Genomic DNA, 21,000 nt, shown 5'->3' with positions numbered 1-21,000 from the left:
TGCGAGGTTCTCCTACCTGCAGATAGCAACACCTTAAGATGTTTCAACTAGAGACCTCCGCTATAAGTCCGGTTATGCTCAATCAACGATTCTTCACATGAATGAAGCGCAGTGCCAGATCACTGGTGACTTTCTAAAGCTCTCAATCTCAAATTCAGATCTGAAGCCAGCTACATGGCTTTCAGGAAATTTCAGATAACCAAACTCTTGAAAACTGTCTTCAATTGCACTGAACATGGATCAGGGGTCTTGACGGAAAAATATTAGATAAGATCAATTACTGTATCTGACTGGATCACATCTTCCACTCACTATTAATTTTTTTTTTTACTTAATCCTTATTGTGGGATTTTCCATTGCACAAAGTACAATAATTTGTATAAAGACCACATAGGGCCAGCACAATAAGAAACATTGATTTCTGGTCAAAATACTGCTTAAGATATAATCCTCCATATATAAGCGGAAATGAAAATACCTCTTTAAGTGTAAATCTCAAATGACCAGTGGTAACAGAAACCCGAAAAAGGGAGTCACCCGATCTCACTTGGCTCGAAAGCATACACCTGTTGTGATGAATTGAGTGCCTCAGGCTTCAGTGTGAACATAAGAACTAAGAATAGGGGATGGATGAAAGAAGGAAGGTAAGGTGAGGAAGGGGTAGCTGAGAATGGGGCAATGCAAAGAAATCAGAAGAATGTGTACAGGCATTGGGGAGGCATCCATGGCCTTAAGGATAAAGGGCTGAAAAGTGAAGTGATACAGGATGGGGGATAACTTTCGGACATGATGAGAAAGCTGGGGAGGAAGAAGGGTGGTGCAGAATATTCTCCACCTAAATTACCACTGCAACAGGAAAGCTGTGAGAAAGCTCTATCCTGTCTCATGCTTGCTGTACTCAGATAGGACCTCTGTATGTGCCCCACAGTTATTCAAAACAATAGTTGTGAGAAGTCGCACTGAAACACACTCTAAATATGGACCCTCCTTGACTAAGTAGTGACCTCTAAGATGGCCTTATATGTTCTCAGTCTGGATGCTGCAGAGAGGGTTGTGGTGAGTAAAATTGCCTTGCAACCTTATGGTTTCAAGTCAGAGGAAAGATTACGGAGAATTATGATCAGTTCAAAAATAACACAGTTGTCTTCCATGAAGCACAATGCCAAATCCAGCCCTCAAAAGAGATCCTGACAGAATCTCTAGCGAAACCTCATGCTTTGCATTTCAGGAGGGAGTACTGGCATGGCACTTGCATGCTGGTGACACGCAGAGGCCCAGCACATTCATACTCTCTTCTCACAAGGATCGCTGATCATCCACTACCACTCACTTGTGTCACAAGCCGATGAAAGCTGGAGGGGCAAGGGTGGGGAAAAGGAGACCTACTCAGCAGCACCTTTTTCACATTAGGTCTACATAATCACAGTAAGTCATCACTTCTCCTTTGTCTGCCAAATATACACAGGAGGGGCAAGGGTGGGGAAAAGGAGACCTACTCAGCAGCACCTTTTTCACATTAGGTCTACATAATCACAGTAAGTCATCACTTCTCCTTTGTCTGCCAAATATACACAGAGTACTCTGTGAAACGGGTGATCACTCCCTGAGGCTGCGGGCACTCATTTTCCAGACTGCTGGTAACCAGGGTTAGCTCATTCTGTATTTTGTACCATCTATAATCTCTCTTAACTAATGTCTCTCAGCAGCCTTAAAAAATACATAAATAAGTAAATAAATAAGCATTAAGAACACACTTGTAGCTATTAATAGCAGTCAAAAGAGAACTAAACTCCTTCAAGAAGTGTCTTTAATTCATTCCTGGAATTAGTTCATCCTTCTACACATTATTATCTAACACAGAAATCGAAGCCTCACACTCTTTTTAGAACCACTGAGTCAACAGGTAAGATAGACATTTCAAGCCCAAACCTTAGCAAACGTTTTGGGAGAACCTAAGGCAAAACAATCTCTTAGAAAGGGAAATACACACTGTCACTTTAAAGCTGCTGGGTAGAACACATATCCCAGAATGAAGGGCAGGAAAGGTTGAAAGGCAGTTAATTTTGATGTTCTTCTGCATGCAGCAGGGTTTTAAACTTAGACCCTATGCCCTTTCCTGGGGGGACATAGTCAGGGTTGTTTATGAATTTAAGAAGGATTCTCATGATGAAGAACTAGAAGTAACACATCTTTCATAATGTTGATCTAACAGAAACTTCGTTAACTCAGCAGATCATTTTTCTTTCCTTCACAATATAAATATGTAGCTGGTATCTTGGGAAGAGGTGTGCGCTGGCACTGTGCTGGGAAGCTCCACTTTTGCCCCTGGTTGTCTCCCTGGTGTTACCTGATGGTCAAAGACTGTCCTATAACTTGGCGCACCAAGACACTTGCATGGAGTAGCAGGAGATAATGAGTGACAAAATCCTTTCAGGATGACATCACTATGCAGCGTGCACACCAAAAAAATACCCGCTTTTGATAAAGACTATCTTTTGCTTTCTTTCAAAGTGTTTTATGTCTTAAATCACTATTTTTCTTAAAAGAAAAGATTTGAGTAATTTGTAATACAAATGTGAATTCCCCTTCAATGAGGCAGTGAGGCACATTAGTTTATGCCTTAAACCTCTTTGAGCCTGTCACTTTTCTCTCTTTCGCTCCTTTATTTCTTTCACACTTTCTCCCCTTCCTATCTCTCCCCATTAAAGTGTGTTTCACCATAGTCTCACAGGTATACCCATGGGCATGCAGTAGCAGCAGAAATGTATTTACTTGCAGCCAGGTACTTTGCAAAATGGACTAAGCCACAATCTTGTAGAATAAGCAACAAAAACTTCACCATAAGGCTAACAGACAAAAGAAAAATCGACTTGAAACTGAACATTCAGTTGGAAAAGACACTTAGCACTCTTTACCCAGTGAACTCTCTGTCAGCAGAAATGCGTAGGCCTGAACATTATGGATTACTGTTCGTATAAATGGAAACCTTCCTTTGCAAGATCAGTAAAGACTTTCCCAAATTGATTGAAAACACCTACCTATGCAAAGGAGACACTTGCTTTGGCAGATGCCACAGCCTTTTCCTTAGACACGTTGGTGTTAATAACGCCACAGTTACGATATTGCCTTAAACAAGAACGCATTCCCAAACCATACTATGAAGGCTCCATGTTTTATGGGCTTTATTTTAGTTGTAATTGCTTTTGTTTTATTTAAATTGTTGTCTGCATTTATAGATATTTATATTTACTTAATCGTACTGTTATTTGTCGATATTTATTTTCTGTTCAGGGAAATCAAAAAGTAATAACTAATAATTTTCCACATTTTTTTAAACCAATAAAATGTACACTTACATGCGGACACCTTAATGGTTTTAGTATTACATGCATGTAAACCGTGTCTATTATTTGACAGTGCATTCATCTCAAAAGATTAGCATGTCTGTAACTCACCATCAAGGAGAGGAAATTAGCCGTAAGGGACTTGGGGAAACCTGGTTGCCTCTTGTACCCCTAAATAAACAAGGACCTTGTGCAAAGTAGTAAACTCAGATAAGATAACCAGGGGTCAGTCGACAGGCCTGGGGATTAACATAAATGTTGAGCAATAGGTGGAAAATTCAGGTCCATTTACCATCTTGAATCCTCCAAGCTTCCAAGAATACCCTCAAATTAGTTATTCACTAGCTATTAGGTTAACGATTCAGGAGTTAATTACTGTCATTTGACAGAGCTCTTTGGGCAAGGCCCAAGGACCTGACAGGGTCCTTGATTTCTGGGCCCCAGTTATAACCAACATTCTAAACTCAGCCTGCAGCACTAATCTGCCATCTTCATGGTATACAACAATTATTGTACCTGTGTTTAAAAAAAGCAGTAGACAAGACCCGTGATGCTACAGACCCATTTCACCGCCTGACTTAATCATTAAAGTAGTAAGTCGAGTAGCCCTACATAGAATAGTGGCCCAGGGGAAGATTCCAATATGTTATCTGGGGTCCAAATCTCCACCCCATAACTGGTTAATACTGGGTAGCGAAGAAGGGTTCCTTGTACCTATCCTTCATGGACCTTAGCAGCGCCTTTGAGGAAATTGGTCAAAGCTTTGGGGCATTTCAGTTAGTATGGGCATGGATCAGACTATGGAAGCTTTCTCCACACCATACCTACTGCCATTTCGGTATTGGTGAGGTATGAAAAAGGCGGTAAATGCACAAACTTATTTGCCTTGGAATGGGGGTGGTATGACAAGGTTGCATCCATGCACCTAGTTGTTTCTAGTGTATATAAAATATCTGAATACTTTTTTAATCTCACATGGAGAGGGCATTCCCAAGGTGCATTCTAACCCTATGCCTGCTTTATAATATTCCGATGATGCCGTTTAATGTCCCAGATCCCCAACGGCCTCAAAGGACTCACTAAAAATGTTGTTAGATTTATGAATAAACTAGATTTGAAGACTACCTCCTCTAAAACTTACTATATGGCGTGTGGCACAAACAACTGTAAGACAAGAACTATTGGTATTAAAGGAAATAGTATCTGGAAGATTATTTATTACCCATACTTACAAATTACAGTTGACTCTTTTATTTCTTGGTAACTAAACATTACATGTAACTCTCCTATAGTGCTTATTGGGGTTAATCCAGAATGGATAGCCTTCAGACAGGAACAAAAAAAAAACTTCTGCAGGTGCTTTCTAGAGCTACCACCCAGCAGTCAACATTTCTTTCTCCACGGAGAAGTAGGTGTACGTTATGTGGATTGCATTAAATTAACCACAATGTTTTTATGATTGTCTATTTAGCCTAACCCCCATGCCGCCTTAAACAGGCATATCATTGAGGATTTCTACTTTGCAATATATTACTAAAGTATGGTGCTCTATTACACTGTCATTTACTGACCCCACAGTTTCCAGTGAAATGACCATTGAATTTGCACTGACATGTAGTTTAACTAATAAAGCGATATAGAGCACAAACGATGAGGGTGGAAATTGGTTTTGAGCAAATATTAACCATTTGTGTCTTGATTTGTTTGGAGCCCATAAAAATATTTATTTCCATCACACTTCAGAATTACAACAAAATGTGCTTCGTTTGTGCTTTCCTAACTACTGATATATTTTGCAATATGTGTAAAGTTGTTTTACAGTTATATAAATGTTATGTTTTAGAAAAAATAAAAAAATAAATCTTGTGTCCTTTGCTTTTACACGTCTTGTACTCAAGCATGATTATCAGATACTTCATTTAACAAAATCCTCTAACTTTCCAATCAGACAAAGAAAAGTAAAAGCAAATCTCCAAGTTAAAAGAATAAGTTGTGATTTGTCAGAAGACATAGGCTGACATTTTACCTTTGGGGTTGCACAAAATGTGACAAGATAACAATAAAATGTAAAGCCATCTTTCTGGCTTATTCACCCCCAGAACTCCAGCATGGAATTAATGTGAGTTTTACACTTCTACCTTCAGTAACTATCACCTCTTCGCAGGAAGCACAAGAGTTAAAGAAACCTACCATAAGGGACTATGGGGGTCATTACAACCCTGGTGGTCTTAGACCGCCAGGGCTGTTTTGACGGAAGCACCGCCAACAGGCTGGAGGTGCTTCCCATGGCATTACGACTGTGGCGGTTTTAATCCGCCAGGACAGCACTGCTTGCAGCGCTGCCCAGGGGATTACGAGTCCCCCTACTGCCAGCCTTTTCCTGGCGGTTTGAAAGGCTGGCGGTACGGGGAGTTGCGGCCCCCTGACAAGGCCCCGTGCAGCTTTTCACTGTCAAAAGCGCGACGGGTGCAACTGCACCCGTCGCACGGCCGCAACACCACCGGCTCCATTTGGAGCCGGCTCCTGTGTTGCTGCCGAGATCCCCGCTGGGCCGGCGGCCGGAAACTAGGTTTCCGCCTGCCGGCCCAGCGCGGATCTTCAAATGGCCACAGCGGAGGTGCGGCCGCATTGGCGGCCGCCCGACGGAGCCGCCCGCCAAGGTCGTAATGAGGCCTATGTTATTATCTAAACGAGCATGTCTGAATCCATAGTTAACCCAGGGTATAGCCCTTGAAAGAGAGAGTTATTAGCCAAAGTTTGACTGGGCAGCATTCAATGCTGCCTTAGCATTCCGTGGGTCAACAGGAGTCTGTCTCTATTGCCTTGTACCCGTGCGATAAATTCTCTGCACAGAATTTGATGTACTTTTTTTTTCTTTTGTAAATTTTATAAATTTTGTACACACCACCTTTTAATTTCTGTTTTCAAGACCCAAGGGTTTTTATAAATGTAAATATGTACTTTATTTCCTATGAATGTTGAATACCTCTTCTGTGTGTAAATGATAGTTGATTTTTAAAGTCTGCACTGCAACATCAGAACTCCCAATACATTTTAACTGTTTTTAAACACTGGAGATTGTACATCTTTCTTTTGATTTTCATCATGCTTGTATGGTTATTTAACAATAATCGTATAAAGATTGATTGAATAAGACCATAGTACAATTACATATGCACATCTGTAGCTATTTATGTCTCATTAAGAAGTTTTCTCTATTTGTTTTTAACTCGCCATGCTGCCATTTTGTACAGCTATAGGCAATGCAACCATGACTGATAGCATTACATTTTACTCAAAAGAAGGCTTGCTTTTGTTTTTATTACAACACAGACTGTTTTCTGTGTTTACCAGTACAAAAATTGAGACTTAAGCTTAATATTAAAAAATACCCAGACTGTTAATAGTAAGTACTATAATTGCCAACAAACAATAATGGCACTTCAATGAGTTCTAAAGATATTTTCTCTAATCTTCCACTTTAGGGAGTATAGAGTGCATAGTTTGTGTGATAATGTCTTGCTATAACAAGATGTGAACCTCTGAATATGCATTTTCCTGTGTTTTTTAAAATATTTTTATCATTTAAAGCACTATAGCTCACACACAGTCACAAGCCTCAATGGGGAAGTACCCCATAAAGGTCAAGGATGAACACAGACTCTAAAACTAAGTCAGTGATTACCTCTGAGATATAGTGGGGGTTGATTCATACTTAAAGGAATGATACAAATAGCCAAAGTTAATTAAATTCTCTTCGATACACCTAACTAGAGTAAAGAAACAAAACAAAACAATAATAAAATAGCACCCAAATTGATCTCATATAGATGTATTGGTAATTGTGACTCAAATTAGCCTGTTAGTCCAGACGTATACGTCAAGCTTTGATTCATCGGTCTATTTTCCTGGACTGTAAATCTTGATTATGTTAATCCACAAACCTAAAACATGAATGTATTCAAAGCTGCTTGAATGCAATACACAACACTGTAATCTGTGTTTCTTGTTACATGTATAATTCATTGAAAGGCAAAATGTTTAAGCAGTTTTTGAATATGTTAAATGTAATTTTGAAAATACATTTATATTCTTAATTAACCCCCAAAAATGACTTACCTCACACTGGTTATTTAGTTTTGTGTAGGTGATGTCAAGTTGTTGATACTGCTCCTTTAATTTACAGAATTCAGCTTCTAATCGTGCTTGTTCTAATTTCCCATTATTTAGTAAACTTTTAACATTTTTATGATCACTTTGTAAACTTTCATTTTCCCTTACAAGTTGGCAGTAAGTATGATTCAGTCTGCAAGTAAAGGAAGCAGGAAAGCGAAATTAAGTACTTGCCAGTAGTATTAATGACACATATCTGTTTAACTGTGCATTTATCCGTATGTTAGGTACACTGGTGAACTGTAAAAGTGGAGGGGCTTAAACACATTTTTTTTTAATAACAAGGGGAAATAATCCCCACTTTTCTCTGGAAGGGTTTGGTGGGTTTCACTCTTAAGTGCAAAAAAAGGGCCAAATTAATACATTTACAGCGCACTGTTGATATAAATGGATTAAAATTCCTGAGGTCCTGAATGAAATACCTTTGCCTCCAGAAGGGCACTGGGCTTCATTCAAAAAACTTTGAAAACATGTTGGCATACTATTGTATTTATCAGAACAGTTATCCTAAAAATGGTTAAAGAGCTATATCTATCACAGGTAGTGACATCATTTTTCAAAATGTGCATTGCAAATCATATCAAATCAAATATAGGCCCTCATTACGACCTTGGCGGGCGGCTTCATCGGACCGCCGCAGCCATTAGAAGATCCCCGCTGGGCTGGCGGGCGGAAACCTAGTTTCCGCCCACTGGACCGCAACACAGGAGCTGGCTCCAAATGGAGCTGGTGGTGTTGCGGCCGTGCGACGGGTGCAGTTGCACCCATCGCGCTTTTCACTGTCTGCATAGCAGACAGTGAAAAGCTGCATGGGGCCCTGTCAGGGGGCCCCTGCAGTGCCCATGCCAATGGCATGGGCAGTGCAGGGGCCCTGCGACTCCCCGTACCGCCAGCCTTTCCCTGGCGGTTCAAACAGCCAGGAAAAGGCTGGCGCTAGGGGGACTCGTAATCCCCTGGGCAGCGCTGCTAGCAGCGCTGCCCTGGCGGATTAAATCCACCGGGACCAACGTGGTGGTAAACCGCCGGTCCCGGCGGGGCGACCGCGGCGCTTCTGCCGCGGTCTTGATACCATGGGAAGCACCGCCAGCCTGTTGGCGGTGCTTCCGTCAGAACAGCCCTGGCGGTCTTGGACTGTCAGGGTTGTAATGACCTCCATAGTCTTATACAGTGCTAAGGACTTGAATAGGCAACTAAGTACTGGATTAAGTAGAGATTTCCCTATAAGAATACATCTTTAGACCCTTTCGGGGGGAAAGAGTAGGTGTTTCTGCTATTGGTTCAGAAGGTTAGAGTTCTATACGGCAATGGCATTGACCATTAACAATTTGACCCCTGTCTTTTTCCTAAAGCTTTGAGCTCAAAATCTGCCTGAGAGAGATCGAAAGGCCAATAGACACCAGTAGAAAAATATTCCCAAAAATAAAAAAAAGGGTGGGAGCGGCTCACCCCGGCACTGTGCAGTGCTCTGCCCTCAGAACAGATGCATCAGTCTTTCTGTCCTGGAGGTAGATTGAGGATGTTTACTCAAAATCTGGCCCTGGGGGACAGAAAGGCCACTATACACCACGGAAAAAAATCCCTAAAAATAAAAAAGGGAGTGCAGGCAGCTCACCCACGCATTGTGCTGTGTCCCCACCCCGGAACATATGCATCATTCTTTCTGCCCCCCGTGGGTGGATTGAGGGTGTTTGCCCAAAACCTGCCCCATGGAGACAAAAAAGCTAAAAGACACCAGGGATTTCAATGTGACACCAAAGCAAACAAGAGGCTAGGATGACCAACTCTGGCATCAATCTAATATTCCTACTCCAGAGTTGGACAAAAGAGCCTTTCTGCCCTCCCAAACCCCACATTCCTCCGGGAACCTAACACATCTTCATTTTATGGCAAGAAGCAAAATTATATTACAAAAAAAAACGTTTGCACATAGATTGTGGAGTTAGGTTAAGTCCTAATATCATACCACTTCTATGCTGCATGGTTGTACTTTATGAGCTTCGTTCAGGTGCCACTTGGGGAATCCTACAAAACCCAGGCATTTCTAAAAACTAAACACCTGGGGCAGTCCAAAGTGTGTGCCTTGTGTGGATTCCATAACGTTCTGTGACATAAATGTCCTGAAAACACTAAGATCCACAAAATTCATAATACCCTGCCTTTCTCCACATGTCCTGATAAAACTGTTACCCCCCCTTATTTTAGTAGGTCTAGCATCTGTGATACAAAAAAATGCCTAAACGGAACGTGGAGAAATTAGCAATAGGGGTAAGCTCTAGTGTTGGGACCTGGGCTCGGCGGCCACAAAAGGAAACCTACCAAACCCAGACATTTCTGAAAATTAGAACTCCAGAGGAATCCAGGGTGGTGTGTCTTGTGTGGATCCCATGACGTTTTCTAACCACAATGCCAAACAAATCTGAAATTTAAGACTAAAAGTGCACATGTTCTTGAATATCTGTGACATACACGTCCGGACACCTCAGGGATCTACAAAATTCTTATTGTCCAGTGTTCCTCTACTATAAAAATGGTACACATATGTGTGGCTGGGCCTAGTCCCCCGAAAGACACAAATCAAACTAGGGTCAATGAGAATTGGTTCCCCAAGACTCCCATATTTTCAATATTTGAATAGTGAATTTCTGTGGGAAAACACAAGGTAGATTAGAATTGTGTCCGCTTTTTAGAAATCTATAGGTTTACTGGATTGCCCATGGGTTTCACCCCTGTTTCTACCATAAACTAGAAGTGGGTTAAAAGCACAAAAATTAGGAATATGGGCTACCTCTTTAAAAAATGCCAGAACTGTGGAAAACCAAATTGTTGTTTTTTATTCAGCTCTGCATGTTCTTGAAAATTGTGATTTTAGCACAGCAAAACGTTTGTTGATGCCATTTTTAGAAAAAAATACACTTTTTTTGCAGAGCACTTTTTTCCCCTATTTTTCCCCAAAACACAAAATGTACCTATATTTTGGCTAATTTCTCAGCCCCCTCCAGAGAAAACTGCAAACCCTGGGTACTTTTGGAATCATCAGGATTTTGGAAAAAGGAAAAAAAGTACACAACTTTGGCGTGGATACCTCATGTGGAAAAACGTTACGGAGGATTTAGAGTGAACTAACCAAAATAGACATAAAAGGGCTTAGCATTCTATGGGCAAAAGGCCTAGCAGCGAAAGGGTGAGTGTTATATTACAGTTGTTTCATACCTCTCATTTTCATCACAAAGCTTTTGGTAATCTGTTGACACTGTTTCATGCTTTTTGTTCTCCAGCAGCATTTTTTCCTGTTCTGTTTTCAGCACCCTTTCCAGTTCCTCTAACTGCACTTTTTGTTTTAGCAAATGATTGTACCTGGGTAAAAACAAAATATATGATGTTTTTAAACTGTGGTAGTTCATGACAAATCCAGATCTATTTTTTGTCACTGAATGCAATATCACTGGGCACATAACTCCATCGAGGACTTAACTCTTCCATCAACTTTAAAATGCACATCACATGACTGTGTGACATCATCAATTTCACTATAATGTGTACCTGCAATAATGACTTGCCTTTGCAACGAACCCATAGGGTCTTATTGACAAACTGCACTTTGTAGCATATTTAACAGAACTTATATAGTACCACTCACATATTAATAAACACTATTAACACACTTACTTTCAGAGACCTCTGCCTGCCGACTCTCGCATCTTTTCTATGCAGAGTTCTCTGCCCAGGTTGCAGAGATCACCACATATGTAGGTAGCAGTAAATGAGAACGAAATCTGAGGGATAACTTGAAGATGGGGAATACTTACTACTAAAAGGGAGGGCATTATTGAGGGGTAAGAATAGGCTTGGGTAGGTATAAGGAGAGATGATAGGGAGCAAAACACAAATACAAACACTTACTCACAAAAAAGTAGGTTACTTCAACCAAAGGGAAACCAATTTAGTCAAAAATGTACTCTTGTCCGGTCATGGAGTAAATCCAGCATGACCACTCACAGATACTGCAATTAAAATAACAGGTGGGACCATAATATGTATATATATATATATATATAGCTGTAAATCGTTAATGTAATCAAATCTCTGTATAAAAGAAAAAACTGTCTCCATCAAGGTAATATGATGTCAAATCAGTTGAACTGACATTGCCCTTGGTTACTTTAAATAATAGATATTTCCAATCAGTTTAGGGGAAGGGAATAATATTAGTCCAAAAGGTTTGCTTACCTTGAACTTGACTCTACAATTGTTTATTGATTTTCCTAAATGTAGTAAAATAATTTATCATGACTGCTTGTAGATACGTTGGGGTCTATTAACAGAGGTAAATTTCCACAGGAGTAAGTGAGCAGAGATCTCTGCATCCTTGATGAACATCTCTACCACTATGGTAAAAATCTCTGCCACCGTTCTGGATATCAAAGTTTACTAATTTGTTAAAAATATCTTATTTATATTCTTGGCAAAAATAAATGTAAACTTATTATTTTTACTCTAGCACTAACAAAATAAAATACTAGAGCAAATTACCTCTTCAAATAAATGTTTATTAAATAACTAATTAGTGTAAAAGCAGCCATTTTTTAAAAAAGTTTTCAAACAAAACAAAATAAAAACAACCTACCTGGTAACTGTATTCTTAATTAATATTTAGTAAATGTATTTAAGCGTTGTCTTGTAATAATGTAAGCAAGGGAAACTGTTACTTGTAGTGCTGTAGATTCACATGCTCTACATACTCCTGCCATCTAGTGTAGGGTCGGGAGTGGTGCAAGTTGTTTTTCTTCAAAGACTTTTTATGAGTCACAGGATCAAGTGACTTCTTGTTTTGGTGACAGTGCGCATGGGCATGACTCCTTTGTTAGATTGTTTTCCCGCAGGCAGGTGAGAAAGGAGAGTAAGAGAAGTATGGAGAAAGAGATGTCCATGCAAATGTAACTACAATGGCCAAAGGCATCCAGGGAGCAGGGACGGCGCATGCGAACCTACAGCACTACACGCCATGAACAGATGCTTACTGGGTAAGTAAAATTTTCCCTTCGATGGTAAGTGTTGCTGTAGATACACATGCTCTGCATAGGCTGTAAAACAGTTCCTCCGGGAAAGCGGTAGCTAGCCTGTGGGGGTTGCAGTTGACTGGAAAAGTGTTTGAAGCATAACTTGACCTATATTAGCTTGCTGACATGCTAGTACATTCACACAGTAATGCTTTGTGAATGTGTGTGGTGTAGACCATGTAGCTGCCTTACAAATGTCAACTATAGGGATATTCCCAAGAAAAGCCATAGTGGCACCTTTTTTACTAGTAGAATATGCTCTAGGAGTGACAGGTCACATTCTCTTTGCTTTAGCACAATAAGTCTGTATACATTTAACTGTCTGAAGCTCACTGACACGCCTGAGTGTTGGCAACCAAGAAATCCACCTTCCAAAAAAGGTACTGAAGAGGACATGAATGAAGTAGCTGAAAAGGAGGGCCCATGAGCCTGGTAAGCACAATGCTGAGGTTCCAGGATGGTGCAGGGGGCACCCTGGGTGGAATGACAATTAGGATGACTGTGTCCCCCCGTTTCTGTACACAATACATGGCTGTCCTGTTGTCCGTGCAGACTAAGACAACCTTGTGAGATAGGTGATGCAGAAATGCTTTCATGGTAAAGAAACACTGCTTGAAGCTCCACATGGAGCCGCCGCCAATGCCTCTGTGCGTCGGGTGCAGCTGAACCCATTGCGCAGATCACTGTCCGAAAGTCGGGCAGTGATCTGCGTGATGGGGCACTGCACTGCCCATGCAAAGTGGGCAAACCCGCCAGGGAAAGGCTGGAGGCTAAGGAAACATTATCCGAGGGGTAGCACCGCTGCCTTGTCGGATAATGTTTCCGCCCGCTGCCAGGCTGCCTGACGGAGAAAGCCTGGCGGTGAGTGAGGGCTGCCGATGACGGCCCTCACCGGGTTCATTATGTGGTGGTTTGGCCCGCTGTAGGAAGTTGGCTCTGTATGCATTATTTCAAAGTAAGGAATAGTATGCACAGAGTCCAAGGGTTCCCCTTAGAGGTAAGATAGTGGCAAAAAGAGATAATACCAATGCTCTATTTTGTGGTAGTGTGGTCGAGCAGTAGGCTTATCAAAGGAGTAGTGTTAAGCATTTGTTGTACATACACACAGGCAACAAATGAGGAACACACACTCAGAGACAAATCCAGGCCAATAGGTTTTGTTATAGAAAAATATATTTTCTTAGTTTATTTTAAGAACCACAGGTTCAAATTCTACATGTAATATCTCATTTGAAAGGTATTGCAGGTAAGTACTTTAGGAACTTTGAATAATCACAGTAGCATATATACTTTTTACATAAAACACAATAAGCTGTTTTAAAAGTGGACACAGTGCAATTTTCACAGTTCCTGGGGAGGTAAAGTAATGTTAGTTTTTGCAGGTAAGTAAACCACCTACGGGGTTAAGATTGGGGTCCAAGGTAGCCCACCGTTGGGGGTTCAGAGCAACCCCAAAGTCACCACACCAGCAGCTCAGGGCCGGTCAGGTGCAGAGTTCAAAGTGGTGCCCAAAACGCATAGGCTTCAATGGAGAGAAGGGGGTGCCCCGGTTCCAGTCTGCCAGCAGGTAAGTACCCGCGTCTTCGGAGGGCAGACCAGGGGGGTTTTGTAGGGCACCGGGGGGGACACAAGTCCACACAGAAAGTACACCCTCAGCAGCGTGGGGGCGGCCCGGTGCAGTGTGCAAACAAGCGTCGGGTTTCCAATGGGAGTCAATGGGAGACCAAGTGGTCTCTTCAGCGGTGCAGGCAGGCAAGGGGGGGGCTCCTCGGGGTAGCCACCACCTGGGCAAGGGAGAGGGCCTCCTGGGGGTCACTCCTGCACTGAAGTTCCGATCCTTCAGGTGCTGGGGGCTGCGGGTGCAGGGTCTTTTCCAGCCGTCGGGATTTTAGAGTCAGGCAGTCGCGGTCAGGGGGAGCCTCGGGATTCCCTCTGCAGGCGTCGCTGTGGGGGATCAGGGGGGACAACTTTGGTTACTCACAGTCTCGGAGTCGCCGGAGGGTCCTCCCTGAGGTGTTGTTTCTCCACCAGTCGAGTCGGGGTCGCCGGGTGCAGTGTTGCAAGTCTCACGCTTCTTGCGGGGATTGCAGGGGTCTTTAAATCTGCTCCTCTGTAACAAAGTTGCAGTTTTTTTGGAGCAGGTCCGCTGTCCTCGGGAGTTTCTTGTTCCTCTTGAAGCAGGGCAGTCCTCTGAGGATTCAGAGGTCGCTGGTCCTGGAGAAAAGCGTCGCTGGTGCAGGTTTCTTTGGAAGGCAGGAGACAGGCCGGTAGGACTGGGGCCAAAGCAGTTGGTGTCTTCTTTCTTCTTCTGCAGGGGTTTTCAGCTCAGCAGTCTTCTTCTTCGGTAAGTTGCAGGAATCTAAATTCTTAGGTTCAGGGAAGCCCTTAAATACTAAATTTAAGGGCGTGTTTAGGTCTGGGGGGTTAGTAGCCAATGGCTACTAGCCCTGAGGGTGGGTACACCCTCTTTGTGCCTCCTCCCAAGGGGAGGGGGTCACATTCCTATCCCTATTGGGGGAATCCTTCATCTGCAAGATGGAGGATTTCTAAAAGTTAGAGTCACTTCAGCTCAGGACACCTTAGGGGCTGTCCTGACTGGCCAGTGACTCCTCCTTGTTATTCTCATTATCTCCTCCGGCCTTGCCGCCAAAAGTGGGGCCGTTACCGGAGGGGGCGGGCAACTCCACTAGCTGGAGTGCCCTGTGGTGCTGGAACAAAGGGGGTAAGCCTTTGAGGCTCACCGCCAGGTGTTACAGCTCCTGCCTGGGGGAGGTGTAAGCATCTCCACCCAGTGCAGGCTTTGTTACAGGCCACAGAGTGACAAAGGCACTCTCCCCATGTGGCCAGCAACATGGCTCGAGTGTGGCAGGCTGCTAGAACCAGTCAGCCTACACGGGTAGTTGGATTAGGTTTCAGGGGGCACCTCTAAGGTGCCCTCTGGGGTGTATTTTACAATAAGATGTACACTGGCATCAGTGTGCATTTATTGTGCTGAGAAGTTTGATACCAAACTTCCCAGTTTTCAGTGTAGCCATTATGGTGCTGTGGAGTCCGTGTTTGACAGACTCCCAGACCATATACTCTTATGGCTACCCTGCACTTACAATGTCTAAGGTTTGGCTTAGACACTGTAGGGGCACAGTGCTCATGCACTGGTGCCCTCACCTAGGGTATAGTGCACCCTGCCTTAGGGCTGTAAGGCCTACTAGAGGGGTGACTTATCTATACTGCATAGGCAGTGTGAGGTTGGCATGGCACCCTGAGGGGAGTGCCATGTCGACTTACTCGTTTTGTTCTCACCAGCACACACAAGCTGGTAAGCAGTGTGTCTGTGCTGAGTGAGGGGTCCCCAGGGTGGCATAAGATATGCTGCAGCCCTTAGAAACCTTCCCTGGCATCAGGGCCCTTGGTACCAGGGGTACCAGTTACAAGGGACTTACCTGGATGCCAGGGTGTGCCAATTGTGGAATCAAAAGTACAGGTTAGGTAAAGCACACTGGTGCTGGGGCCTGGTTAGCAGGCCTCAGCACACTTTCAATTCAAAACATAGCATCAGCAAAGGCAAAAAGTCAGGGGGTAACCATGCCAAGGAGGCATTTCCTTACACCCGCCATGCCGGCTGGCGGTTTCACCCGCCAACAGCGGCATGGCGGGCCAAACCGCGATGTTCATAATGACCGCCCTAGTCCTAAGAGACTATATGGCAGCCACATTTACTATGCTCGTCAGGGAGGTCCTCCATGTCCTCCTACTGGCACAGTCATATCTTTCAAGAAGATCCATGGAATTTGCATTGTGCCAGTGGTTGACAGGTTATGCAACCACTCGTTTTACTGCATTTATGCAGTTACTTTCTTTTTCTGATGGTGGGGCATCTCTGCTGGCCTGGGAGTTAGCTTGCTTACAGGCAGTGATAGTTACTAGGGAGTTGGGTGGGAGCAGACCACAAATAAGGGTAAGTCTTATATTTTTAATCCACCCTAGGTGTTATGACCCTAACCCAAACATAGGCCCTCATTACAACTTTGACGGGCGGCGGAGGCCGCCCGCCAAAGTTGCGCCGCAGGAATACCGCACCGCGGTCTGAAGACCGCGGCCGGCATTCTGAGTTTCCCACTGGGCAGGCGGGCGGCCGCCTTAAGGCCGCCCGCCAGCCCAGCGGGAAACAACCTTCCCACGAGGACGCCGGCTCGGAATCGAGCCGGCGGAGTGGGAAGGTGCGACGGGTGCTACTGCACCCGTCGCGTATTTCACTGTCTGCTATGCAGACAGTGAAATACAAGCGGGGCCCTCTTACGGGGGCCCCTGCAGTGCCCATGCCATTGGCATGGGCACTGCAGGGGCCCCCAGGGGCCCCGCGACACCCCCTACCGCCATCCTGTTCCTGGCGGGCGAACCGCCAGGAACAGGATGGCGGTAGGGGGTGTCAGAATCCCCAAGGCGGCGCAGCATGCTGCGCCGCCTTGGAGGATTCTGACGGGCAGCGGAAAACCGGCGGGAGACCGCCGGTTTTCCTGCACTGACCGCGGCCAAAGCGCCGCGGTCAGAATGCCCTAAGGGGCACCGCCAGGCTGTCGGCGGTGCTCCCGCCAACCGCGAGCCTGGCGGTCACAGACCGCCAGGCTCGTAATGAGGGCCATAGTCTTTAAAAATGTCATAGGTGTGACCCTCATGCCATTGAGCATGGGGAGATATTAGGTGCAGTGGTGTGTGGAGGAAGAAGTCTTAAATATAAGTCCATTCTATTATTATATTAATAGCAAGTGAGGGCTCTCCGTGAAGCTTCATGTTATAGAAGGAGGCAGCTCTACTGATGAGTTCTTGAAAGGATGCAGAATCATTAGGAGGCGAGAGGCGGGCAGGGTACAGGGCTGAGTGTATGTCCCCTTATGGGTTTATATCATAGGAGTCCCATGGTTCTCTCTGAGGGGTAGTACCAAATGTGTCTTGACCCCATCAAGCACACCTGTGTCAGAATGAGGAGACCGCTGAGATGTGATGTCAAGGGAAGTGGGGAGATATCTATAAGTATGGTTTCTGCATATTAATCCCCAAAAGCTCACAAATACCATTATTATATCCCATGTTGTGATTGCTTTGCATGTCACTTGTAATGAGAGCATTAATAGCTATTGTTCACTCACTATCCTTGTACTATCTCACAGAACTGCTGTCAAGGGGCTGACATGTGGGACTAAGCAAACTGTGGCACTCTTCTACGGTTTTACTGCACTGTACAGGAGCAACCCACACACAGCTCTCCCATCCTCCAAAACTGTTGGATCCAGGCACAGAGGCCAGCCAAGCAAAGAAGGCAGGGCAGCAATTACAAAAGAAGTGGAAAGATCAAGTTACAGCTGCTTCTTCTCACTCATCATATGACAATTTAAAGATACTTCCTATGAAATTACTTCAGTTTATAAGTAGTAGACTAAGGATTATGCAGCAGAACAATTCCTGGGTGTACCATGAGATCAAAAATGTTACATCACTGAAAAAGTAAATATTACCTGTAGACAGGGATGAGCTGCTAAAAGGTGCTTTTATGCATTTAGGTTACTAGAGCAAATGGAAAATGATGACTGGCCATCAGTTTTATTTAATTCAGTGTTATTTTTCTCACTGCAAAGTTCCTATTTCATTCAGTGTTATTTTTCTCACTGCAAAGTTCTATCTCGAGGAGTGCAATGTACCAAGTCAGACGAGGACATATTAGTCTTGTAATGGAATACATTGTTGTTGGTCTGTATTTTTACATCGCTGTATGAGTAGTTATGGTTCAGTAATTTTGTTACATATTCAGTGTGTTGTTATTAAATAGGCTGCCACATCAGTTTGTACTTATAATTTTGTTTCTGTTGATGTTTCAGCATGAAATATATGATAAAACAACCTATGTCAGGAAATGCAACTCTGTGCTTTGAACTATGGCTTCAATGTCTGTGGTGCACCATAAAGGCCTCTTGAACCCATCTTTGCTGAGAAACCATAGATGTGACTACCACATCCTTCTGGGTGTGAATGTTAATGAAGGAAGTTTTGAGGGTTGAAAGAAACTGCTTGCAAAAATTAAGAGTTCGCTCGGTAACAAACGAATACCTGGAAGACGTGAAAAGCACGTAAAACTTGTTTACAGTGACACAAGCTGAGTACGAGGAGCACCTTAAAGGAAGAGGGAGAATCCGGCCAATCAAAAAAGCAACACTGTCAGAGCAACCCTTCTGGGCCAACACAAGAAGTGTCAGTACCTGATCAATGTTGCAGGGCAAGATTCTTGGTTAACCCGTTCTGTGCCGAGGACGTAGTGGTTACGTCCTTCGGCACAGTGCTGCTGTGCCGAGGACGTAACCACTACGTCCTCGGCACACAGCCCAGAGGGAGCGCTCTCGCTCCCTCTGTGTGCTTCCCCCCACCCCCCCAAAGTCAGGGATGGAAGGGGAAGCCCTTCCCCTTCCACCCCGACCCCCCCACCCCCATAATGACGTCAGCGCGCGATCGCACACTGACTTCATTATGGGGTTCTCGCCGCACAGGAAGCCATTTGCTTCCTGTGCGGCGAGAAAGGAAGAGGTGAGTTTCTCTTCCCGGTGGGTGGGGGGTTTTGCAGAAAGAGGCACCGGGGGAAAGGAAAGGCTTTTCCTTTCCCCCGGTGTCTCTTTGAGCATTGCGATCGGGCAGCAGGAATTCCCACTAGACACCAGGGATTTTTTTTTGTATTTCTTTTGTGTTTTTGTCTTGCGAAGAGCGGCCCCTTGAGCAAGGGTCGCCCCCTTTTGGGGGGCAACTAATTACGGCCATTTCTGCCCCCCTTGGGGGCAGATTGGCCTACTATTTTAGGCGGATCTGCCCCCAAGGGGGGCAGAAACCACTGGATCACAAGGGATGTCGTTTTATTCGTGTATTTATGTGGGGGGGTGCCCCCTTGGGCAAGGGGCACCCCCCCAAGGGGGCATAGAACTGTTGGTCTTTTCTGCCCCCATCGGCCTATTTTTTTTTTAGGTCCATCTGCCCCCAAGGGGGGGCAGAAGCCACTTAGGCACCAGGGATTGTGTGTGTAGTGGATGGGGGGGCGGCCCCTTGGGCAAGGGTCGCTCCCCTTTGGGGGGCATGTCTTTTAGGGCAGAAACCACTAGAACGCCAGGGATTTTTTTTTATGTGTTTATTTTTGTGGGGGGCGTCCCTTTGGGCATGAGGTGCCCCCCCCAAGGGGGGCATTGACCTGTTGCCCATTTCTGCCCCCCCTGGGGGCAGATGGGCCTATTTTTTTAGGCCCACCTGGGCAGGAGCCACTTAGACACCAGGGATAGTGTGTGTGTGTTAGTGGATGGGGGGGCCTTGGGCAAGGGTCGCCCCCCACTTTGGGGGCACATGTACTGAGGCCATTTCTGCACCCCTTGGAGACAGATCAGCCTATTATTTTTAGCCACTTAGGCACCAGGGATAGTGTTGTGTGTGTTTTTTTGTTTGGGGGCTGTCCCCTTTGGCAAGGGTCGCTCCCCATGGGGACACACTACTAAAGGTATTTTCTGGCCTCCTTGGGGCAGACAGGCCTATTTTTTTTAGTAGGCCCATCTGCCCCTATGGCAGAATCCACTTAGGCACCCATTTCTAAATGTTTGATGGTGGGGTGTTTGTCAACTGATGAAGTATTTGTCATAAAAAATGTTTTCCTCCTTTTTGTTCTAGTTCAAAGCTTTTGCTTTATTTGCTGTGGCTCCTTGCGGTTTTGGCGGTGGTTGACCTGCAGTTTGCACAGTTGCATGTTTTAGGTAAGTAAAAACAATTTACTCCAAAGGAGTATTGTTGCCATGTATGAATGACATGTTTGTAGGGGGTGTACTAAATGCAGGATTGTGTGTGAAATTGTCCTTAGATTTGTGCACAATGATATTTGTTTTGTCTTATTTCTAATTTGCCTTTCTTTCTTTCTTTTTAGTGGGATATCATTGGTGATTGCTGTGTCTGTGCAGAGTAGTTGCTGGTGAATCAAGCTTTTTCAGGCAAGTGAGCGGTATAGTTTTTGAGTTTATAACTCTTACTAACAAAGCTACACTTTGTTACTTGTCTTACACAGTGCTGGTTGTTGGTGGTGAATTTGTCCAGTTAATTTTAGTAGGAGAGATCATGGCTAGCCGCAGGATGACCGCTCAGTAGGTGGTTGGTATGCTTTTTGAGTCATTGTCTGATCATGATTATGAGACGGACTCTGCATCTGAGGCAGAGGAGGAAGTGAGAGATTCTGGCAGTGATGTTTCTGTTGCAGGGGAATCTTCTGATGATGAAGCCACACTCAGTGCAGATGAAGGGCCTGTTTTAGAGGAGGACACTGATGTGCCATTAGTGCAGCAACCTGGGGCTGAAAGGTTTCCCGTTATAACACCTGATGTCTGGTCAAACATGGAGCAGCCAGAGTTGCCTGCCTTTAC

At 44.4% G+C, this 21,000-nt stretch overlaps 1 protein-coding gene across 2 annotated transcripts in view; it reads right to left on the bottom strand.

The window, feature by feature from the left end:
- Nucleotides 1–21,000, bottom strand: part of CCDC88A (coiled-coil domain containing 88A) — a 1,055,351-nt gene that overhangs the window by 271,089 nt on the left and 763,262 nt on the right. For both annotated transcript variants that reach the window (XM_069234179.1, XM_069234180.1), the window contains exons 21-22: nucleotides 10,728–10,871; nucleotides 7,464–7,650 (exon numbers count right to left, since the gene is read on the bottom strand). In XM_069234179.1, the coding sequence (XP_069090280.1) occupies nucleotides 7,464–7,650; nucleotides 10,728–10,871 (331 nt within the window). The remainder of the gene's footprint in view (nucleotides 1–7,463; nucleotides 7,651–10,727; nucleotides 10,872–21,000) is intronic.

The sequence above is a fragment of the Pleurodeles waltl genome, chromosome 5, assembly GCF_031143425.1.
Source record: "Pleurodeles waltl isolate 20211129_DDA chromosome 5, aPleWal1.hap1.20221129, whole genome shotgun sequence".
NCBI lineage: Eukaryota > Metazoa > Chordata > Amphibia > Caudata > Salamandridae > Pleurodeles > Pleurodeles waltl.
Note: the sequence above shows the minus strand (reverse complement) of the source record. Positions and strands in the feature narration are given on the sequence as shown.